The sequence below is a fragment of the Gopherus flavomarginatus genome, chromosome 10 (assembly GCF_025201925.1).
Source record: "Gopherus flavomarginatus isolate rGopFla2 chromosome 10, rGopFla2.mat.asm, whole genome shotgun sequence".
NCBI lineage: Eukaryota > Metazoa > Chordata > Testudines > Testudinidae > Gopherus > Gopherus flavomarginatus.
The window spans coordinates 47,208,266-47,229,819 of NC_066626.1; the positions used below are offsets into that span (position 1 = coordinate 47,208,266).

The 21,554-nt window shown below is 40.2% G+C and overlaps 1 protein-coding gene across 3 annotated transcripts in view; it reads left to right on the forward strand.

The window, feature by feature from the left end:
- Positions 1–21,554, forward strand: part of GRB14 (growth factor receptor bound protein 14) — a 61,248-nt gene that overhangs the window by 4,647 nt on the left and 35,047 nt on the right. For all 3 annotated transcript variants that reach the window (XM_050968964.1, XM_050968965.1, XM_050968966.1), the window contains exon 2: positions 17,448–17,604. In XM_050968964.1, coding sequence (XP_050824921.1) covers positions 17,448–17,604 — 157 coding nt within the window. The remainder of the gene's footprint in view (positions 1–17,447; positions 17,605–21,554) is intronic.

Sequence of the window (21,554 nt, forward strand, 5' to 3'; positions counted from 1 at the left end):
TAGCACAAGAACCAGGGATCACCCAATGAAATTGAATAGGCAGCAAGTTTAAAACAAATAAATGAAGTATTTCTTCACACAATGCACTGTGGAACTTTTTGATAGGAATGTTGTGAAGGCCAACATTATAACAAGGTTCAAAAAAGAACTGGATAAGTTCCTGGAGGATAGGTCCATCAATGGCTGTTAGCCAGCGTGGGAAGGGATTCAACACCATGCTCTGAGTGTCCCTAACCTCTGTTCGCCAGAAGCTGGGAGTGGATGATGGGATGGATCACTCCATGATTCCCTGTTCTGTTCATTCCCTCTTGTCATAAACAGATAGTTAAGGGTTAATGTCTCTTACCTGTAAACGGTTAAGAAGCTCAGTAAACTTGGCTGACACCTGACCAGAGGACCAATCGGGGGACAAGATACTTTCAAATCTCGGTGGAGGGAATTTTTTGTTTGTTGTTCGCTCTTGGGGCTAAGAGGGACCAGACGTGCACCCCAGGTTTCCCCAATCTTTCTGAAACAGTCTCTCATGTTCAAAATAGTAAGTGCTAGCTAGAAGAGGCGGATTAGTCTTATGTTTGTTTTCTTAACTTGTGAATGTGTATTTTGCTGGAAGTATTTTTACCTCTGTTTGCTGTAACTTGAATCTCAGGCTAGTGTATATGAGCTGAATACCCTGTAAACATTTTCCATTCTAATTTTACAGAGCTAATTTTAACTTCTTCTTTCTTTAATTAAAAGCTTTCTTTTTTAAGAAACTGATTAATTTTTTCCCTTGTTTAAGACCCAAGGGGATTGGGTCTGAACTCACCAGGGACTGGTGGGAGGGAAAGGGGGGGGAAGGTTAATTCCTCTCTGTTTGAAGATCCAAGGAGTTTTGATCAGTGTAGCCTCTCAGGGTAACCCAGGGAGGGGAAAGTCTGGGCAGGGGAAAGGAAGGGGGATGGTTTATTTCTCCTTGTTTTAAGACCCAAGGGGTTTGGGTCTTGGGTTCCCCAGGGAAGGTTTTGGGGGAACAGAAAGTGTGCCAAACACTATATTTTGGCTGGTGGCGGCGCTATCAGATCTAAGCTAGGCATTAAGCTTAGAAGGGTACATACAGGTCCCCACTTTTTGGACGCTAAAGTTCAAAGTGGGAAAAATACCTGGACACCTCTAAAGCAACTGGGATTGGCCACTGTTGGAAGACAGGATAGTGGGGTAGATGGACCCATTGGTCTGACTCAATATGGCCATTCTTACATAAAATTAATTATAATAATAAAAAATTTTAGTACAGAATCTCCCCAAGATAATGACCTCTTGAGATAGCAATGATGTGAAATACCTTGGCAAATAATGCATTTTAAAAATCTTGGCCTACTAGGAAACACATATTTATGTACATTTCCCTGTCACAAATCTAGCATTCTGGAGTGAAGTCACTAAAACATAGTCCAACAAATAAATGCTCTGGCTGCTGCTGTTCATTGTAACACTGTTCACTTCATTGCTCTGTCCCCAATGGCCCTGCACTGTCCCCTTCTGCTGCCACCTGCCATTGTGACCTCTGCGAGTTGGTCTCTCAAGGTTCCACCCAGCTCTCAGTCGGGGAACCTTGCTGCTAGTGCAGGCTGGGCAGTCTCCTCCACAGAAACACTGTCCTGCAGCAGGTCTAAGCACTTTGACCTGATTATCTCTGATTTCAGCTCTAGTGGTCACTTAACAAACCAAAAGGCTCTCTATGGAGCCTAATCAGTTTTATCTCTAAACAGGAGAGAGGGGAAGGTCAAATAGTGCTTGTGACTTTTGGGCAGAGCCCACACCACCAAGCAAAACACCTGTGCCCAACCGTCCCTCCCTCTTCACCTCATGTGTAGGGAGTGCAGTTCAGTTGAGGGTGACCAGTGCTTAATTTGTAATAAGAGGGGTGCCGGGGCTCAAGCAAGTACTTTTATAACTGATGTGACAAGCCCAGAGGTCCCAGGCCTATGAACTGCCAAACCCAAGGGGTGCCGGGGCGCAGCCCTGGCAAGCGCTAGCACAAATTAAGCACTGAGGGAGACACCCTCATTTAGGCAGGCTACATACAGTTCTGCTACCCTTTACTCATACAATAAGTATAACATTTCATGACCCCCAAATTCAATACTAAAGTGATTTGTAGCCCAGCACCAGCTAAAATTGATCAGTCGGGCAGCACAGCTCTGGCTGCTAGATACCTAGGCAGCATAGGTGTGTTCATGTAAATACAGTCTGGTCCTGACACCTTTCCACCCACCCTTGGCTCATCACTAGCTGTCAAGGGAGAGCTCATTCAGACCTTGCTTACAAATCATAATTTGAAATCATTAGGTAGGCCAATATAGTTGGAAAAATGTTCTCACGTTGTAATAAATAACAACTGTATGAGGAAGCTAGACTTTGTTTATACTTTTCAAACTCATTATGCTTTCTCAGGTACAAGTATTTTCTCCTGTACTGTATATGTTTTTAAAGTGTGTATTGTTTAAATTTCAATTCAAATTTTCAGCCAACAACTAAATTGGGAACACTGCATGTAACTGGGGGGCGAAGGGGGGGGGAGAAATTCAGGGGGAGTGTAGACCCTTCCCTAGGGGAGTGTAGGAAAATCCCTGATATTCCCTGACTATGGGCAGCCACAGTGGAGGAGGGAACAGAGACTTGGGAGGCCAAAGGCAGGAGTGCATATGAGATGATCAGTTGGGATATGTATCATTTTGTCTCCTTGTGGACATTAGGCAAAAGATAATAAACAGCCCTAGGCTGTGTTTATTTCTGTATAGCCCCCTCAACTAATGCTTCTAGGCAACTACCATGGGCAGGAAGATCCCCTAATAGAGCAGCTCCAATGGAGCTGTTTTTCCAGGGACGTGGGGAGAAGGGGGTAGTAGAGGGAAGGGGTGCAGCAGGTCTCCATGGGTATAGTTGTAGTATTCTTGGGATCCTCCAGGTTTGAAGGTGGGTTCTGCAGAGAGCAACCCCCACTCTAGAACAGTTGTGGGGAACGCCTTGCAGAGACTTCCTCCCATGAATCCCTCCCAATAAGTTTTATTACAGCTATTTAAATCGCTCTAGTGTAGAAACAAAGTTGGGAAAATGTTTATAAAGGGGGAGAGTATCAATCTCCTTTTAATATAAAAACCAGTTCAGATCTTTTTTTTGGTTAGTTCTTTCTAGTATATTTATAGTAACTACACAGACTGCATCATGTAGTATAACATTTAAGATCTAATCATACTATTATTGAAACCAAGGTCAAAGCTCTCCTTGACTTGAACCACATCATCTTTAGGCTTTTCTTACGTTACATACTATTTGAAATAGTAGATTTTTCCTTAGAAGAATGAATGCACGTTTTGAAAGCAGTCTCCCCACTGTTTTCTTTTTTCCAAAAATATGCTTTAAAAATGTCACAAATATACTATTTTTGTCCTATTTTTATAGTAATAGATTTATATACAATGTTAAAAATGGAAAAAAAAGTGAAGTATGAAATGTTATGTTGGTATTCAATGGTTATTACAAATATATTGTCAGACAATTTTAGAAATAGCAGCTCTACTTCTTTTCAAATGAAAACTGAGCCTTAGTTCACAAAGTATTCTCAATTGATGGTCATCTATTCCATAAGAATTTGACTTAAGATGTATCCAATATAGTGGGCAAAAGTGAAGGTTTTTCAATTATAAAAATTATTGCAATGGCATTTTTTTTCATGAGAAGAAAAATTAGTTGCATTACTTAGCTGATCTTTGGCTATTCTGCTAGTTCCTGATGGATGCACTAGTCACCTTCATTTTCTTTTTGAAAAGCTGAAAGGAATACATACTCCAAATATGTATCTGTTGTACCCTAATATAGACAAATGCTATTCATACCATTGCCACTCAACTACATCTCATAAGAATAAAATGCAGTACAAGCTTTATTACCTCTAGAATGTACTTCCATGATTCATGCAATTCCTTTTCTACAGACCATACATGGACACTGCTTGCTACAGATGTTATTCTAAAAGGGTCTGACTTTTTCTCCAAAAGGGAAAGCCTAAAAGTCAGCCGGAAAGGTGATTTATTGAATATGCATGAAAATATGCATATCTCTAAGCATTGTTCAAATCAGATCTGTACATTTTGGCCCCACGATCATTCTAACAGTCAGGATTAATATTGTTTTCTCTCTCTCTCTCTAGTCTTGGTAACTTTTTACTCTTCTATAAACGTTTTTTAACGAATATGACTAAAAGTATCAGTCTGCATTAAAAGCATTTATTTATGTTTGTCTGAGAACTAGTTAGTCATTAAAAATAAATGCTGATACATTCATGGGATTAGTTGTGATAATAGGTAAACATAGACACTACCATGTACATGGAATGAGGAATAAGGCATGATAAAAGCATTCTGTGACATTTCATGCTAACTAGGATCTTCTTTTATAAGGTTTCATAAGTCATACTGTGTATAAAAACCAAGTGCATATATAGCATGACACGTAACTGTGTCATGCCCATTGTTTAAAAAAATATTACGTAAGATAACTTATAAATGACAAATTGCAATGTTTTAAGAACTGATTGTCTGATTAGATTGGTTAAAGTCAGGATGAGTGTAAAGAACCAATTTGAAAGTTTCCCCCCACGCACCTAGTGTACCTAACTTCTGGCCTGCAACCGCCATTATACTTTAATCCTGGGCCTTTTCTTAGCAAAAATTGCTACTTAAGCTAACTCTTATTCAGAGTTAGTGATGAGAACATATATCTGTTAGGCTGAAAGCCATTTTTTCAATTTGTATTCTGGTCCCCAGAGGTGAAAGGTTAAGGGAACTTTACATAAAAGCACTCAAATTGACATACCAATGGTGTCTATACATGGATACATCTGGAGGCAGTAGTTTCTTCTTGGAATATTTTGTCTTCCTAATCCATAAGGACGATTGGAAAAATGGACTTAATTAAAGATGCATAAACACCTGAGCACCTTTTTTTATTTCAGTATGAAACTACTTTGTCTAAAGGCCTGACTGAACAGGGAAGTCTTGTTCTGCTTCTTGAAGCTCACAAAATCCCAGGTTCTGGTATATTGCCAGAAGGAATGAGTTTGTTGTGGGCACTAACTATATTCAGATCTGCCATCTGCTGGGTCTGGGGAGTTCAACCCAGAAATCTACAGCAAGAATAGCTCACGTGTGTGTGTGTGTGGGGGGGGGGAGTATGTGAGTGTGAAGTTTTTCCATAACTGCTAAGTCTTTCCATAACTTCCCATAGGTGTCTATCGGGAGCTGGCTTGTGTGGAGAAGAATCAGAATAAAAACTGTTCAATAGCACTACTGGATGGTTGATAAAGTACCTTCCTAGCACTTTCTATGGGATAATACAGCTAATACTACTAGGAATTTTGAGACCATATGAGAATTGCGGCTGAAATAAAGAGGAGGATAAATATTGTTGGTGTTTTTTCTATTTTTGGCTCAGGTGATTATTACTGACCACTGTGCTGCATACAGAAAAGTGCAAGCACTTTAAGGGTACATCTACACTGCAACTGGGAGTATACATCCCAGCTCAGAAAGACAGATAAGTGATAGCAAGCCAGGGGTAGTGCAGATGGTAGCTCAGGCTAGCTGCCTGAGGATATACCCTGAAGGGGGTCTGGGAAGGTTTGTATCAAGTGGCTAGCCTGAGCTGCTTGCCTGTGCTATCGCGGGCTATATTGTGACTGACTGATTTATTGAGCACTGGCTCAAGCAGAGCTAGTGTGTGATTGATTGTCTTCCTGAGCTGGGAAGTATGCTCCCAGCTGTAGTGTAGACATACCCTAAATGAAGGATGAAAACCACTATTAATATTGTTTATTATGGAGTCATTTAAGGGCCAACCAAGAATGGGACCTGTTGTGCTGGGCCCTGTACAAACACAGAGTAGTAGACTGTCCCTGCCTCAGAAAGCTTATCTAAATACATAAGACAGACATAGGGTGGGGGAAGAGGTATAATGCACAAACCACCTATATAGCTGAACATCTGCAATTTGAATGTTTATGATATTATTAGCCTAATGCTATGGAAGGCAGCTACTGGTGGGAAGCTGCCATGTCAGTCATCCTGGGCTGCTCTGTAATAAAACTGGGGGAAATAAAATTGTTTGCTTATGTTCCTCTACCCAGAGGGGGACTAAGATGAAAATGAGGTCAGGTGGCATAGTCTAATAAGGTAAGGCACTGCTCTGGCCATCAGGAGACCTGGGTTCTGTGCTTGGTTTGACTACTAACTTTGTGTAACCTTTGGTAAATCACTTCACTGCTCTGTGCCTCAATTTCCCCTTCCATTCTGTGTGTATCTGACTAACTTAGACTGCCAGCTTTTCAGGGCAGGACCTGTCTTCTACTGTATGTATATATAGCATTTAGCAAATTGGGCCCCTGTTTCAGTTGAGGCCTCTGTCTGCTGCTATCATACAAATAATAAGGCATGGGGGGAAATGTGGTTAAAAAAACTGGGAGTTTGGACATGTATTCCAAGTGCATTTATTTTAATATTGGGCATTTAGATTGTTGTGAATGCACTGCTGCGCTTGTCTCCCCTGTAAATCCTGGCTGTTTTGCCTGACATAGCTGTTTGAACAGAAGATGCAGCTGAAAGGCTGATCTTAGCTGAAAGACACCTGTGATTGAATGAATTTTAAATTAGTGTGATTTTCGGTCCTATTAATTTCCCCAAGTCTGCAGATATTTAACTGTATACATGTTTCTGAAACTTAAATGAACTTTTTCCATTGCGTATTCAAGTGTCCGGCAAGTGATAAGTTTAGGCTATGCTGAGCATAGTCTGAAGAAAAGGCTTGAAAAGGGAATGAGCAGAATTATGGAAGGGCTTAAAGACATAGACAAGAAACTTCAATTTCATTGGTGGAGGCGACAGAGGGAATAGAAGAGTCCAAAGATAGTGGTGATATGGTCAGAACAATGCTTGAGGCAGATTATCTTAATGGGCATGGGTTTTTGGGGTGGGTGGGTGGGTGTGTGTGTGTAGACTGGAAATGGGAGGGGAGCATGGTTTGTCAGTTGGACCAGAGAGAAGATGGTAGAAATAATCATAAGAGGAGATCATGAAGGCCTAAATGGGATTTTAAGATGTAATGGACGGATTCTAGACATGACCACTAGGACAAGCAACAGATTTTCAGATGGTTTTGATGTGAAGGGTGGGGAGAGGGATCATGATAGTCAAAGTTGACCTTAAGGTTATGAGCCTGAGTGACAGAGAACAGGAGGAGTAAAGAGCTGTTTGGGAAGGCAGATAAAGGTTTATTTTGGTGGTGATTAAATTTTAATTTGATTGAGAGACAACCCTAAAGGAGATGACAGAGTCCAAATATGATTCAGATTGAATGGAGGGAGACAAGTTTGTGGCCTTGCCTTCTCTATGTATTGAAATGGCTGCCCTTTGAGCAGGGGAGAGAAATAGATGACAACTACTTTAACATGCACATACAGATTATTTAAAAATTATTTCAGCAAATAGCCATATTTGTTTACAAATATGCAATAAGGTATTTTGTTAGCCATTTCAAAGGAATAATCTTAAAACAAAACCTAGTAGGAAGACCAGCGTTTTGGTTTTTCCACAGTCTTTGTAAAAATCCCGTTCCGGCCTTTTGCTTTTTCTAACATGTGCATGCTAAATATTTTTATCATGTGACAAAATACTGTGTGTTAGATTCAGTTGCTGTATGCTAGTCACTCAGTGACATTCTGGGCTCTACACTTGCTGTGGCTTTTTCAGATGATTTTTAGTTACAGAATTCACAATGATCTAATGTGAATTGTATGGCAAAATGTAGCACAGCTCATCTGAAATTTGTGTGTGTGAGAGAGAAGTCATAGATATGTGGGTTTTTTCCAAGTCTTTAAATCTCAGTGGTGTAATGCATTCTTTCATTACTACTTCGCTGGGGTGATTTGACAAGATTTAGTGGCACAATTAATGTTGCACTCCACTCCCTCTCCCTCGTCAGTTTTTTTTATATGTTTTTCAGTTTCTTCTTGACTTCTTTGAACATCTAACATTCTTCATATAGTAACCAAGGAAATTGGCAATGTTTAGTGCTCTTCTCTGCTCATAATCCTTTCCTTTTGGCAGACATCCCTTGGAAGAAAACTGATTTTCTCATCAATTGGGGAAAGTGCTTGGCCATTTCCTAGTTGAGTCTCCTATGAAAAAATTTAGGCTTCCAGTAAGTCAGAACTTAACCTTCAGACTCTGTTATCTAGCCTTGAAGTGTATCAAGAACCTTTGCTCAATAGTTATTTCTACTAGGAGTAAATCTCTTACTTAGTAGACATGATTCTGCATAGCTGTATATAAAGGCATAAATGTAGCATACATACAGCACAAAAGGAATTGCTTAGGCTTTTTATGCTAAAACTGAAGTATTTCCCATACCCCCATAACTAAAACTTTATGTGCAGCTTTGAGATTATTCTAATCCATATAAATATCCAGTTACTTATTGAGGTATTTGAGCTTTTTATAAAATCTACACACACTAACTTGCCTGGAAGAATTCAACACAATGTACTGAATCATTCATCAGGTTTAGACTGGTCTTCCCTTTTTCCATCCCCAATTATTCTCCTTCTTCAGTATTGACACTAATGTGTCTCTCTTTTTCCTACTTATAAGCCTCCAGACCTTCTTTATCTCCCTCTCTTCACACAAGCATGCTCTGGTCTCCCCCACGTACCTGTCCAAATATCAACCTATTTCCTTCATTTCTTTCACCTCTAAGCACATTCTGTGCTTTCTACAACCGTTGCCCTCCAACTCCATTCTGAATTCCCTCTTATCTGGCATCCGCCTTCTCCTCTTCACTGAAACTGCTCTCGCCAAGTCTCTAAAGACCAGATCTCAGGGCCTCTACTCTGTCCTTGCCTTCTTTGACCTTTGTGCTGTTCTTGACATTATTGATCATACTGTCCTTGAAATCTTGCCTTTCTTTGGCTTTCATGTTTGTCCCTCCTACCTACTGACAGATCTACTGACCGGACAACCAGTGTCTGGTTACTGTGGGTGGAGAAGGCAGAGAGGTGCCAAGTCATCACCTGCATCAGCCCTACTCAGCTGGTGCCACCTCCTACCTGTGTCTGGTGGCAGCAGCTCCCAGCCCTAGCTCAGCCAGCGAGTCCCTTTTGACCCGGGTGGGGGAGTGGGAGGGGAAAAGCAGAGAGTGATAGGAGGGGGGAGAAGAGGGTGGGAGGAAGACTCTGGGGAAGAGTGGGGCAGAGGTGGGTCCTTAAGGGAGATGTGGGGGGGGCACTCCCGCTGGAGTGTCCGTTTCTTTAAATTATTAAGAAGTTGGCAACCCTAGTGAGTCATTCTCCCATTTCCTGTGAGATCAGCTATGTCTGACTGATGTAATTATAACAACATAATCCCAGTGTAGACAGAGCTATGTTGATAGTGCTTAGGGCTTCCATTAACATAGCAACTTTGTTTAAGTTGGTGGTGGTCCTACACCACAGGAAAAACCCCTTCTGATGAGTGTAAGCTGCATCTACACTACAGGCCTATGCCTGCATAGCGATGCCAGAAGAGTCTGCATCATGCAGACTTAAACATATTATGATCAAAACTGAACTCCTTACCTATTCTATTCTTCTAGACTGGCTCCTCCCACCCCACCCCATTTTGTCAGCTTTAACAACACTAATATCCTTTTGTCATTTAAGCCTGTAACTTGGGTGTCTTCTTTGAGTTCTTCTTTTCCCTTGCTGTACACAGCCATGCTGTGTCCAAAACTTCCTGCTTCCTCCATAAAATCCCTGAAATCCAATCTTTTTGTTTCCATTTTAGTAAAACTCTTATTCCAGCCCTCATCTCAAGTGTTGACAATGTTAACCACCTCCTATCTGGCTTTCCTGACATCAACCTTGCCCCCCACCTCCATTCTATACTAAATTATCTTTTTTTGTCTGTTCATCTGCACTTTCCTCTTTCTTCACTACATAACATTCAAACTTCTTATCCTTGCTTTCAAGGCCTTCCACAACTCAGCCATTTGATATGTATCCACGTTTGTCACTTATTTCATCATCTCCATCCCCCAACTTTGAATATCCTATTTGTCTACTGCCACAGACATTGTCACACTTGTTGTCCTTTAGGCATGGAATTCCTTCTGTAACCATAAGACACTATCTTTATTCCCTACCTCCCATTTTTTTGTTACGTTCACTTGTCTTGTTTCAAGTTAGATAGATGTTGCCCCAGAGATATTTCAGTCTTCCTGTTTGAGCTAGATACGTTAGAAAAAACAAAGGGTCCTTTAGGCTTGACCACAGTACAAATAATAATCCATGGGAGATGTGGCATATATTTGTGCCAGGTAAAAGGAAAAATTTGCCTGGACAATGTAGGCTACTATCAGAGAATAATGCCTTAACAAGCAGACAGATTATCAATTTTTAAATTTAAAGCTGAAATTTAAAGACTTCTCAGCTTTGTTCCCTCATCTATTTTCTTTCTCTAATGAGCACCAGGAGGATAAACTGATATTAATATTGGCATTTTACCTTGAAGCCTGTATGTTATAGTTCAGCCTAGATTTCCTGTATAAAATTGCTGCCCAGAAAGAACATAATCTGCTCCTCTTATTGAATAGCAGGAGCTGCTGCAGGATGAGTGCAGGGCGGTTTTGCTCTCCAACAGCCCCCTCCCTGAGCCTCGTAGCTCCTTGGGGCAGGAAAGGTGGGAGTCCCCTAATTTCCTTAGTGCATAGGTCTCCCAAATGCTTTAATCCAGCCCCGAATGTGTCAGTAATGGATTTACTTTATGTAAGAACACCAAATTCTATTGCCCTCTGACAAGCAAAGAATATGTTAGACAGTTAAATATAAAGCACCATTTTAAATATTGGTGACACTTGACACAAACAAGAACAAGGAATTCAAATGTATGACTGATGACCACCTGCCCTTAACTTCACTGATCAGAGCAAACAAAAATGAGAAGTATGTGGTGTTAGCTTGATTTTGTAACTCCTTTCTTTCCCTCATTTTCATAGGTGACTTTTTTTTATTTTTTGTAAGTGTACCTGTATGTGGGTGTATATTCCTAGTTTAGGAGGAGAACTGTGAGTGCAGTGCAAGCCCCCTCGCTCCTCCATCGTCCCCTTCCTCCCACAGCCTGGGACTCAGGAGACAGTCCCTGCTCTGGCACAGACTTGCTGTATGACTTTGCGCAAGTGACTTAGTGTCTTGATGCCTCAGTTTCCACCATCTGCAACATAGCAATAATAATTCCCTAGCACGAGTGTGATGAGCACAAATTCACATGTGCTTGTGATGTACTCAGATACTAGGGTAAAGGAGGCCATATTGGTGCTATGGTAATACAAATAATTAATATCACATAATTAGCTTAGAATAGGAGAGAGAAATCTGGTATGCTCACATTTTCCTTCTTTTTTTTTTCTTTTACATGATTGCATAAGGTAGTTTCTGAGAGTTGTGATGGTCTTTTCTGTCTATATACCTGCTCTTTGTGGGTAAATGCTAGAGAATGAAAAATTAAAAAAAAAATAATTCTGGTAAGGTCCTTAAACTCTCTAGATTGGCATTCCACCACACCCATGAAACCTACCTGGTGATGGAGATGCTACATGATGGGCAGATAGAATCCTGCCTGTTGGTTGATAGGCTAACAGTAGCTTTTTAAAAATATCCACGTTTTCTTAACTGTGTTGCAAAATTTTCCCATTTCTAGTGGAATTCTCTGTGATAGTGATGGGAATATTGCTGGGAGTTGTAAAATGTTTCAGAATGCCTCCATTGTAGTGCAGTATGCTACAACTCTCATTGCCCTACTCTGCCAGCTCAATAAGAAAACCTTTCAGACTAGAAGAGGAGACAGTTGGGAGCTAGAGTGCAAATGCTCCAGGCAAACAGCCTGTTAGTTAACTCTAAGATAGTGGGTTATTGATGATCATGCATAATACCTGGTTTTGACATACAATAATTATCTGTTTAATACATGACTGAAACTGTAAAATCAGTACAACATGTGCAAAGTTCTATTCATAGGGCAAAAAAATAATTGTGGTAGTGATGACCTAACGTTAAGCACCTAAATCTATATAAACGTGGACTGGTTTTCAGAGGTGTTGCTCATCTATGGTTGTCAATAGGTGTTCAGAGATGCTCAGTATCTTCTGAAAATCAGGTCATTTTGATTTCAGTGCCTAGGTTTTGGCACTCAAGCTCAGTAGTTTTGGCTGTTAGCTCTAGTTCGCTCTTTACTTGTATGGTAGTTTATACATCTTATTGCATTGTCTAGACCACACATTAAATGAATTAGATTTTAAACTCTTTAGGACCGAGAGTGTGTCTTTCTGTATGTTTGTATAGTCTCGGCATACTGAGGCCCTCCTACTGTATTGTAATACAAATAACGCAGTCTGAATAGAATACCAACAGGAATTAGTTTTCAAACCTGATTCTGTAGGATTTGCAAGATTCCTCCAACAAATCCATGAAGTTCACAGTTGCAGCCCTTGGTCTGGTAGGAGACTTCTCAGCATGACAGATTGGGAGAATTACGGGACAAAAAAATCCCCTGCTCTGGTTACCTTTATGCTTCCTTTCCCCTCTGCTGCTCCCTCTTCATTTCAAGCTGTTACTGTTCTCCGATGTTAATGATATTTCAAAATAATTCACACAGTATTCATTTCCACCTTAAATAGAAGTCAACTGTGATTTGACAATCTGAATAAGATGACTAAGGAAACAAATATAATCAGGGCCCACGAGAGGGGCAGGGAGCCAGTACAAATTACCAGGGCCTGGCGGGTCCAGAAGGGGGCCCCGCTTCCCCGGCTTCATTGGCCCTGTTTAGCCGGTCCGCCCTTACTGGGAGGCCCAAAAATTTTTCTTCATCAGGGCCCAAACCCACTCTCGGTGGCCCTGAATATAATCCAAATAAAATGTATACTGTGACACTTCTGGGTTTGTCTTTTGGCACAAATGCTTTCACGAGTCTCTTTCAATGTTCAAAATGTAGTGATAATAAATAAATGATAATTAAATTGATCAATCCCCCATCCCACCCTTCAAGCAATATAATCACTTAATAATGCCTGTTGCACTAGAGGTGGTGCCTTCCCTTTATGCACAAACACTTATCTGAACTGAAGTAGAAACTTTTCCACTTTAAGACCTTATGTCTGTCTACGCTGAAATGAAAAACCTGTGGCACCAAGTCTCAGAGCCTAAGTCAATTAACTCAGGCTTGCAGGGCTTGGGCTGCGTGGCTAAAATTTACAGTGTAGATGTTTGGGCTCAGGCTGGAGCCTGGGCTATGAGAGCTCTACCCTCACGGGATTTCAGGGCCTGGGCTCCAGCCCAAATGTTTTACACTGTGATTATTAGCCTCACAGCCTAAGGTCCTCATGCCTGAGTCAACTGACCTGGGCTAGCCACAGCCATGCTGTGAATCTTCTATTGCTTGTAGACGTACAAGTACCAGGGTCTGGGGCCCACTTTTAAAATGTCCTACTGTACTGGCTTATAGCTTTACACCTGCCAGGTGCTTAAAATAAGTAAAGGAAGCAGCCTTTGTCTTCCTTATCTTTCTGTTTCCGATCACTGTCTTGGTAGGTGTCAGGAGACAGCCAGCCATCTTCATTCTCTATCCATTTCCTAAGTTCAGGAAAGGTATAGCAAAAATAGAGACAGACATTCACTTCTACAGCCTATGAAGTACCTGCCTATCAGGGGAGGTCAGTATGGTCACATTCTTGGCCATGACTTTATCCTCATTTTACTTCTAGAGAGCATTTCTCTTCTCCCTGCTTCTGGCAAGAAAGAAATGTATAGCTCTACTTTTTAAGGAAAGCCAGCGTCTCTGTACATCCGCTTTCAGGTGACTCTATTCTTGGAGACCTTTGAAACAAATACATTCTTAAGAAATTTGCCTTGGACTTCTCTCAAATGCATATACCCAGAAAATGCATATGGTACATTTTTTCTTAATTTACAAAGAAAACAAAAGGTCACTCTAACTTGATGAGACTTACCCTGTCACGCTTACTTCATCAAACTGTAACAAAAGTTCAGAAAGATTCTTATGCTACAAGCAGTCAGTTGTCTCCCAGCAAAATTTGGATCTTTTGCAAGGAACAGAACTAAATGGCACAGTGTAGCTATGCTTTTACAAGGCATCACCTGTCATAGCTGAGAGTAGGGGGTAATTGAATGTCTTAGACTTAGGCAGGATGTATTCGCCTGTACTGAGAAAGTGAAGAGACTTAAAATATAAACTCTACTTTAAAAACCTTTTTTTGGTTTTGCTTCAGCTGTAATGTTATGGTCCAAGGCGACCTCCAAGGCTTCCCTGTCTCCACGCCATATGGCCTCAGTCAGTTCATTATCAGGATGTGTGTTGCAGTCTTCAGTATTTTAAAAAGCCAATTTCTATATGTTCAGCAGTAATACAGAGATTAGTCATCTGTACTGCAACTCTTAGCCATTTTAAAAGAAAAATGTGTGTAAAAAAGGCCTCAGCATACACTGCGTGCATATTCTTGCTATGAAGTGACATTACATGACTCTTGACTTGATGTATATCTAAAGGAATCTCTATATGCAAGATACATACTGGCAGGAGACAAGTTTCTGGAATGGGAATCACATCTAGCTCTGCAACCAAAATGTTGTGTTACTGTGGGAAAGTCACTTTGTTCTGTTTCTCTTCCACAGTTTGTCTTATCTGCTTAGACAGTAAGCTCTTTAGGATAGGGCCCACTGTAATGGGACACCAAACTTAGCTGGAGCTTCTGGGTGCTATATTACTGTATATGATGAATAATACCAGTGTATCTTGAACAGTTGAGCATAGTAATTTTTTTTTTCTAGGACTGGTAGGTGCTTCTTTGCTAAGTTGTTCCAATCTCCTATGACCTTTGCAGAGACCGGAATCATTCCAATGCATAGATCTAGTCCCAACACCTACAGGGACAGAAGCTGGGATGATATTGGGGGAAAAAAAACAGTTAATGAGAATCTGACACACACATTCAAGACATTTTAAGGAACTAACTCCATCGCTAACAAACAATCTCAACTACCCCTCAGGCATCATTCCCTTATGTTAAGGTGCCTCTTTCCCATTGTATTGTAAGAATTGCCATTTAATCTGCCATACAGTGACCTAAGGTGACCAGATAGCAAGTGTGAAAAATTGAGATGGGGGTAGGGGGTAATAGGTGCCTATATAAGACACAGTCTTATATATCAGGACTGTTCCTATAACATCAGGACACTTGGTCACCCTAAAGTGACCTTGCATTCTGGCTACTCTCGTGGCCTATATCCCCTGGAAAGCTCTATTTGGATTTGCTATCTCTTAGCCTGGGCACATGTTGCTACTGCTGCAGCAATGTTGTCTTTTCTTGAGACACTGACTGCATGAGTTAGGGGTGGGATTTTCTGCTGGCTGTCTAGCTAATACTTGAGTGGAGGAATGGAGTTCCAGGGTGGATTTGGCCTTCAGTGCACTGCTGCTGATGCATGGATCAGGTGCTCACCAATAAGCCTTTCACTGGTTAAGTGAGATGAGATTCAGAGAAGGATGAAGCAAATGTTTAAGGGATGCAGGATTGCCTCATGAAGGAAAGCTTTAAAAGGAGCCAAATACATGTAGCTCATTTAAATTACAACATAAGGGAGGACAAAGACATGATAACATAGTGTGTCAACCTCAGAGGACCAGATGAGTTATGCACACTAGCATGATAAAAGGGTCTCTAGATGCATTTTCTCCTAGTGTAATAAAAGACTTTTAAGTTGAATATCAAGAACAACTTTATAATGCTGAGGTCTCTGTGTCATGGACTTTGAAGGGAAGTGAGACACTTAGTAAGACAGCAATTTGTCTACTTCAGAGTTGTTTCAAGCTACTAGAAAATACATACACTAGGGAAAAAGCTCTGTACTGGTGGGAGATATTAATGAAATGATCTACAATTTATTTGTTCTCTACCTTTCAATGATTTTAAAATAGCTGTAGGATTAAAATACTCTGCCCAGAACAAACAAAACTCAAGCTAATAAAAATAAAGGGCACAGTTTCAGATTGTGCCATTTTACTGGACTTCAGAAGATCTAAAAGATCTTTTTTTATATGCATATTTCTCCTGCACCTATGTGATATGTTGACTGATCCATCATTTTTATAATTAAACTCAAAACACTTATGTTAATTCAGTGATAAAGTTGAGTTCTAATACCGCAGTGAAGTAAATGAGAGCCCAGGCTTTTGCCAGTGTCTTCTATATTTTTCATTGCTTATTTTTGTTATCTCTTTAAAAATGGAAAAATAAAAATAAAGGCAAATTCAAAATACGGTGCTGAATTAATTCAGTTTCAAGATTCTGTTATAATTGCATGCAAATCAAGAAATAAAAAAATGTTTCCTGAATACCAGAAACTCTTCCGTGTTGATTTTAATTGGAGCAGTAGTGCACAGCACTTCAGAAAATAAACCAATAGCAAGTTTCATTAATTCCATCTGATTGGTTGCAGTTTGGTCCTTCAAAGAAATGGAAACAAAACAAATTGCATCTGAATTGACTTCTGTATGCATTTAGAATTCATCTTTTGGCTGGGTGCAAACATGAGCAATTTCAATTCAAACCTTCAGTTCTTCCAAAAAGCTGTATGGTATTAAAATAATACACATTTCCCTATTTTTCAGAAGTGTGGATCTTTACTGAAATTTTCAAGTCAACAGCTCCTCATTGCTGAAGATCACCAGAAAATTACAAATTTTATATAAAAAATGTAATACAATAGGAAGGAACTTGGAAGTTGTAAGGATAGAAGATGAGCAAATCAATGTGTCCACTTGTGCTGTGTTCCCTCCTCCAATATTTTGAACTACTCCCTAGTTACTCATAGCAGTCTTTCACATGTATCATTTTTGTTCAGGTGCATGTTTTTAATTCTACTTCCATTCCCTTGTGTCTCAATCCTTTTTTAATGCCCTGATTCTTGCTTGTCAAAATTCAAACAGTCTTGTGGAATCTATCCTTTCTATTCCCTACAGAATTACATACACTCAAATTAGCTCACCTCTCTTTTGTCTAATTTCTTCCAACAAATTCAGACCTGGTTTCACTAACCTTTCTGTATAGCTCATTCTCAGGATCCTTGAACTGTACCATTCGTCATCTGCAGCATTATCCTTGTCTAATATTAATGTGGAAATCCAGTTACTAGAAGGGGACATGGAAGCTTTCTGCTTTTGTTGAATGTCATGTTACACTTTTAGGTTCTTGTCTCAGTCATAAGGTTTGGAGATGAGTAAGTTGTCTGGGCTGATTTAACCAATCCCATGCAATTTTAAATGTATGGGCACTTGAGCTTTTCCAGTTTATACTCATTGTTTTTGCAGGTAATTAAAGTATACAGTGAGGATGACACTAGCAGAGCTTTGGAAGTGCCAAGTGATGTAACAGCCAGAGATGTATGCCAGCTATTAATACTGAAGAATCATTTCATAGATGACCACAGCTGGACACTGTTTGAACACCTTCCTCGCATAGGTCTAGGTAAGATTGCCTTGTTCACAGCATAAAAAAGGTATCATAGCTGCTTGTGTTTTTGTTTTGTTTTGTTTTTTTAATGTAGGAAAATTCTAGGAAGCTATTCGAACTCATTCTTCTGTTTTCCACATTTCTTTTCTGATGCAGAGTCATAAGGGATGCTCTTGCACTGATCCCAAATTACCTTGACCTGAATCTGAAGCAGGGGTCTTGAGGACATAGATTCTTCACACTTATGATAAATGGCTTTTAGTTCTTTCCTGCTTTTTTTTTTTTTTTTGGACAGTTTTTCCCCTTTTACTTTCTTGACTTGCTCCTGTTTACCTCTAGCAAAAGAGCGGGGCCCGTATTCCAGTGCAAATAGTAGCTGTGCCACTTCAACACAACCAGCTGAAATTTTTGAGAGGGCGTAGTCGATGAATATCTCTCATACAAAGGACAGAAGAGCTGTTGTACTTCATACTTTTATGTGGACAGTGGGTGTCTATCCCTCTAAATTACATCTTTCTATTGAAGTAGACTTGTCAACATCCTACTGCAATACAGTCAATTAGCTTTGTGAGGTTTTGATATAAACTCCAGAGAAATTGACCTACATTTTTTTAAACTTCCCCCCCAATCTACATATTAAATACAAAAGAAGCCTACATAAAAACAACTGAGCTTAAGATTTTAAACCCACAAAAATCAAGATATTCATACTTCCGCTTCCACAACTATATTTGCCTTGTTGGTATTGTGTTGTCATATAAAGTGTAAATGTTTCTGCCTTATTTATGTGTAATGTGACGGACACCAACTTTTCTGTGTCTCAGATAACTACTGTAATGTTGTGGTGGTGTTGTGGTCTCACTTCCTGTTTTCAGTGTATACGTAGTTTCAAAACTCTGCAATAAAAAAGTAAAGTAAGACGTATCAAGTATCGGACATGTTAAAAATGTGTAACACAGCAAAGATTTGCCAAAGAATTAGTGTAGATGTCTTCTCCCAGAAGACATCATCTTAAAAGTTACTTTACTCAGACAGTCTAAATATCATTTTCAGTATAAAAAGGACAATATCTTCCCATATTAGATTTTGTGATTTTTTTTTTGAGAGCTATAGTGGAGAAATCTACTATAAATCAAGTCATAAAACAACTCCGTTACCTCCCCCTCAGCAGCTATGAAATCACCTGGATTCAATTTGTAACTAAAAGAATAGTCAGTAATGCTAGAGTATTTGCCCAGCATAATGAAATTTTATTCTCCCTGTGTGGCATGGAAACACCATAACGACTTCCAGTGTAGGACTATGGCTAGAGAATAGGAAGCGGAAGGCATTGCTGGAATGTTTTTGCATCTACAGCTTCTAGAAGATTCTTGTGATGTGAGATAAATTTAAAACCGTCTGCAGGCTGTTCTACCACATGGAGGGAACTATACTAATAACTAGCAGTTCCAGGACTGAAACTACCTTTGGCCACCTCTGTGTTTTGTGCTGAGTGTTCCTTGTTGCACCAGAGAGTCTGGCCCAATCACAGAAGATTAGGGTTGCAAGAGCCCTCGGGAGGTCATGTAGTCCAAGCCCCAGCTCAAAGCAGGACCAACACCAACTAAATCATCCCAGCCAGGGCTTTATCAAGACGGGCCTTTAAAACCTCTAAGGATGGAGATTCCACTACCTCCCATTGGTAACCCATTCCAGTGCTTCACCACCTTCCTAGTGAAATAGCATTTCCTAATATCCAACCTAGACCTCCACCACTGCAACTTGAGACCACTGGTCTTTTTCCTGTCATCTGCCACCAGTGAGAACAGCTGAGCTCCATCCTCTTTGGAATCCCACTTCAGGTAGTTGAAGGCTGCTATCAAATCCCCCCTCACTCTTCTCTTCTACAGACTAAACAAGCCCAGTTTCCTCAGCCTCTCCTCTTAAGTCATGCGCCCCAGTCCCTGGATCATTTTCATTGCCCTCTGTTGGACTCTCTCCAATTTGTCTACATCCTGCCTGTAGTGGGGGGACCAAAACTGGACACAATATTCCAAATGTGGCCTCACCAGTGCCAAATTGAGGGGAATAATCATTTCCCTCGATCTGCTGGCAACGCTCCTACTAATGCAGCCCAAAATGTCGTTAGCCTTCTTGGCAACAAGGGCACACTGCTGATTCATATCCAGTTTCTCATCTACTGTAATCCCCAGGTCCTTTTCTGTAGAACTGCTGCTTAGCCAGTCAGTCCCCAGCCTGTAGCAGTGCATGGGATTCTTCTGTCCTAAGGCAGGACTCTGCACTTGTTGAATCTCATCAGTTTCGTTTTGGCCCAATCCTCCAATTTGTCTAGATCACTCTGGACCCTATCCCTACCCTCCAGTGTATCTACCTCTTCCCCCCAGCTTAGTGTCATCCGCAAACAATGTGTGTTTATGTAAAATGATACCCGACTGTGCAGCTCAGAGTGTATTGTTACCCGACGTTTTGGTCCCCTTGTGGGTTAGCATAAGCAGGCAGAATCCCTGGAATGATGGCACAGTCGCAAACTCAGTAACAATAAAATGTGTTTTTAGTATTGGAAGAGCGAACAAAAGCAGCTCCCTTCCGGCTTCTGGTGCTACTGACTTCAAGCCCTTTTTCTTTCCCATTCAGGAAGCATACTCTCATTGTACTGTCATGGGTCCTTCCCTTCTGGGAGGATCCACACCCTGTATAGGCTGCCTATGCATATGCCACACACAGAGACCGAGCCAGAACATACTGTACTATGTTTAACAGCAGTATTTTAAAGATGAGCCACAAAGCTAAAATTGTTTTTGCCCTTTACTGCTCTTTTATGGTGTATAAAGACAGCCAAAAATATTTTTGCAAAAAGGTTTTCTCCTTTGTAACATTTCAAAGATATTTCTAACTTTTTACCCTGAGTGCATCTGTTGTAAGATACTTCCAGCTCAGAGAATAAGGCCAGAGTTAAAACTGTGTCAGAACTGTACATTGACTAAATGTGCTATCGGGAGAAAGCTAGGGATACTAAAGCTATTGTATAAATAATAGAAGTATTTTCTCTCTTTATCAATGAGACTGGATTTTAAAATAGAGAAGAAAGTTAGTAAAAAGCATTAAGGAAAACAAAAATGAATTATAAACCTAAAGAAGTGATTCTGCAATGGTTCCTGGCCCAGTCTGTCACAGTTGTTGATACAATGCATATTTTGTCATGTAATTGGACCACTTCAATCCTAATGATATTAGTTGTTGCTGAAATATCAATCTTCTAGCTGTCACTTTTCTTAAGATATTCGAACAAGGGGAATTTTTAAACATCTATGAAGTACTATGTTGAGATATGTCCATTCCTTTTAGAGAACGAGATTGAGACCATCAAGGTGTTTCACTTAAGCATACAGATTCTTCCAGTAGTAACTACTGAGCTCTGCTAAATGTGAACCAGTACTAAGGCACTGCATTCCCTAACCAATCCTCTGAGATGTCTGGTTCTCCTTCAGGTGTAATTTTAGTAAGAGACTATATTTCCCTTTTTTAGTCAGTCTGCCTTCTTCAGGCTGATGTTAGAGACTAATGAGGTACCAGTTGGTATGGAGATTAGTTCTCTTTCAGGATGCCGCCTCCTTCTGTAATACTTAATGGTTAAACCACGTCTACTGTTTGTTATTGTTATTTATTTGTTATAACACAAATGTAGACCCTTTTTAGGTGTGTGATATATTCACAAACTGATCTTCTTTCTTGTAAGCAAACCAATTCACTATTTGTAAGTATTGTACTAAATGAATAACTTTCAGTCTGTGGTTTGTGAACAGTTTGGTTGACTGGTTGCTATGTATTGTACTGTGGTGTGATTTATCCACTAAGACACGCGCGCACACACACCACATTTTTTTTTCAACTATCTGGTTGAATGACTGAAGCACTTGAAACAGGAAATAGCGAAAAGCTCATTTCCAGTAAAACATTTTTTTGTA